General features: G+C 41.5%; 1 protein-coding gene across 1 annotated transcript in view; it reads left to right on the top strand.

Annotated features, from left to right (window-relative positions):
- The window catches only part of MRPS31 (mitochondrial ribosomal protein S31), a 60,499-nt gene that overhangs the window by 29,432 nt on the left and 28,044 nt on the right, over positions 1–3,023 (top strand). The window contains 1 exon segment of the mRNA XM_006873716.1: positions 1,233–1,391. Within this exon segment, the coding sequence (XP_006873778.1) occupies positions 1,233–1,391 (159 nt within the window).

Here is a 3,023-nt window from a genome sequence, read left to right as displayed (position 1 = left end):
TATGTGGTTCAGAGTTCTGGGACCATCCCCTGAGCCTGCTTGGTCGGGTATTCTGTGTTGTTGTTGGCGGAGCTCTCTGCTACACGTCTACCCAATCCGCCATCTTTCTGATTTGTTTTTAAATAACCAGTCCTGATGTAGAATTCTGAGTGTCATGAAACATTAATTATGATCCCACTCATGGTGGGCAAGGCTCAGTTTGCTGAAAAATATTACAGATAATTTTTTTTGTTTGGCATATTTTTCTGTCAATTAGAGGAGTCCTGGTCTAGCACTGTGGTTTAATGTGCTAGACAGCAAGGTTGGTTTGAACTGCAAGGTCAGTCGTTCAAGCTCACCTGCCACTCCTTGGAAACCCTATACAGGGTTGCTATGAGTTGGAAGCGTCTCATCAACACTTAACAACAAGAACAATTTATTTAGGAGTTGTCGTTGTTAGGTGCCATTGAGTCGGACTCATAGCGACCTTATGCACAGCAGAACGAAAGGTTTTTAATATGAAGAATGTTAAGCATATACAAAGTAAATAAAATGATATGATGAATCCCTTTAAACCTGTCACCTACCTTCTGCCATTATTAATATTTTGCTGCTGCTCATGTGTCTTCTACAGTTCTACTCATGCTTCATCTCCCACTTGGTGATGGTGGACTCCTGCTTGGATTAGATCGCTAGGTCTGTTTCCCACAGAGACACTGGGTGTGTTCCAAACACCAGCCATAGTGCCGTCAGGGCTCCTTTCCATTAACCTTTAATGTTTCAAACTTCTTAGAAAACTAGTGTTAAGTGCTGTCAAGTCGGTCCTGACTCATACTGACTTTTTATAGGGCTTCCAAGGAGTACCTTGTGGTTAACAGTCCAGTGCTTATCCTGCAGTGCCACACTAGGACCCGTGATACCTAATACTAATTCTTGTTTTTGTTAGAAGTTAAATTAAATAAAATGTAATGATACTATTATGAATGACAAAAATACTCCTCAAAAAATCATTTCACTAATGAGTAATAAAGGAGCTCTGGTAGCGTAGTGGTTACGAATTGGGCTGCGAACCTTAAGGTCAGCGGTTCAAAACTACCAGCCGCTCTGTGGGAGAAAGATGAGGCTTTCTACTCCTGTAAAGATTTACACCCTTGGAAACCCTGTACAGGGTCGCTATGGGTCGGAACCGACTCAGTGGCACTTAACAACAACAACGAGTAGTGCTTCTTTTTCTTTCTCATTTTCTTTTTCAGAAATGAGCCCTTGAGTCCTGAGTTAGTTGCAGCTGCATCAGCTGTTGCAGAGTCTCTCCCTTTTGACAAGCAGGCGACTAAATCAGAGCTGCTCAGGCAACTCCGACAGCATGAGGAAGCCTCGAGGGCACAGAAGAATGGAGAGAGACAGAAAGTTAGGTTAGTGCATCGAGTAATGCTTATGACATAAAATAGGCTATTTTCATCTGTCTGGTGAGTAATACATAGGTAATGTAGAATGAAAGTGATAATAAAGTCAAAAAAGATTCTAACCAATGGAATGGTTAAACTGTCCTTTTAGAATATCATGTAATTTCTTATTTTTCCTGAAAAAAAAAAATAAGTGGTGAAGTCAATAATATTAAAAATAAATGCACAGATAGGAAGTAGACAAAGAATAAGATCTTGTAAAACATGGGTGGGGGAGATGTCTGACCTCCTCCTCTCTTAAAGAGGAAGGAGAGCATTCACCAGTATCAGCCCAAAGCCAGTTTTTAAGAGGCTGAGGTAGATGTGCCTCCACCCTCCAACCTTTATCAATTCTGATAACCAACAATCCTCCCACCGCGCTTTCCCCTTCTCAGCTGGGTTCAATAATTCATTGTACCCAGAGCTCACAAACCATACGCAATGATTATATCATTTATTAGGGACTTTAACAGGGTCTTTTTCAGGATACTTTTATGAATGACAAAAAAATGTTCCTCAAAAAATCATTTCACTAATGAGTACTAAGTAGTGCTTCTCTTTCTTTCTCATTTTCTTTTTCCTGGCCCATGGAACAAGTAAAACTGAGCACCTTGGGGCAAGAGGCTCTCTTGTGGAGTGGGACTCCTCCAGGCACTTAATTGGGGTATCTGTGTGTAATGACCCACAGAGCTAGAGACAAGTGCTTTCAGGCTGAGGCTGATAATGGAGTGGAATGCCCTTTGAGCATTTATCAGCATCCCTAACTGAGCTTGTAACATTGCCAGAGAGCAGGGAAAAGGCCAGGACAAAGGATCGAGGGCCAGAGAGAGATGTGCCTGTAGGCACAGCTGAGAAAAGGGGCTGCAGACCTAAGACCATATAAAAATGGAATTCTCCATGAACTTTATAAGCTTCCTTATAACTTGCTGATTTTGTTCATGGTATGATAGTCTTCAGGCCTATATCCTTTTTTCCCCTCTTAGTCTTTTGCTGGAGCTAAACTCATTCCACTCAGATGTTCTTCTCATGCTTTATGCCAGGTTGTTCTAGTTGCTGCTGAAATGAAGTAAGTGGTGTAGCTACTTTACTTTGCCTTAAGGGCTAATGGAAGTCAGTCGCTCTTAATAAGGGCATACACCAGCTATATCTTGGGAAATTAAGAGAAAAATACAAATGTCTCTCTTACCAGTTAAATGAGCCATTTAATTTGTGTTTGAACAGATAGAGGGCAATAAATAAATATGGCTAAGCAGCCACCTGAGGTGCAGCTATTGATCTCTCTCCATCTGGAGTAAAGGACCTAAAGAAAATCAAAGAAACAAAGAACTAATGAACCACATGAACTCCAGCCACCTCAATCCTGAGACTAGTTGTTCAGTGCCATAGAGTCGGTTCCAACTCATAACCCTGTATAGGGTTTCTCAGGAGTGTCTGGTGAGTATGAACCACCAACTTTGTGGTTCAAACTGACTTTGCAGTTTAGTACTTAACCTTGTTAAGTGCCGTTGAGTTGGTTCCAACTCATAGTGACCCTGTATAAGGTTTTCAAGGAGCAGCTAGTAGGTTTGAACTGCCAACCCTATGGTTTTCCCACAGCACCAC

Source organism: Chrysochloris asiatica, unplaced genomic scaffold, assembly GCF_000296735.1.
Source record: "Chrysochloris asiatica unplaced genomic scaffold, ChrAsi1.0 scaffold00250, whole genome shotgun sequence".
Lineage (NCBI taxonomy): Eukaryota > Metazoa > Chordata > Mammalia > Afrosoricida > Chrysochloridae > Chrysochloris > Chrysochloris asiatica.
This window is presented reverse-complemented; position numbering and strand designations above follow the sequence as displayed.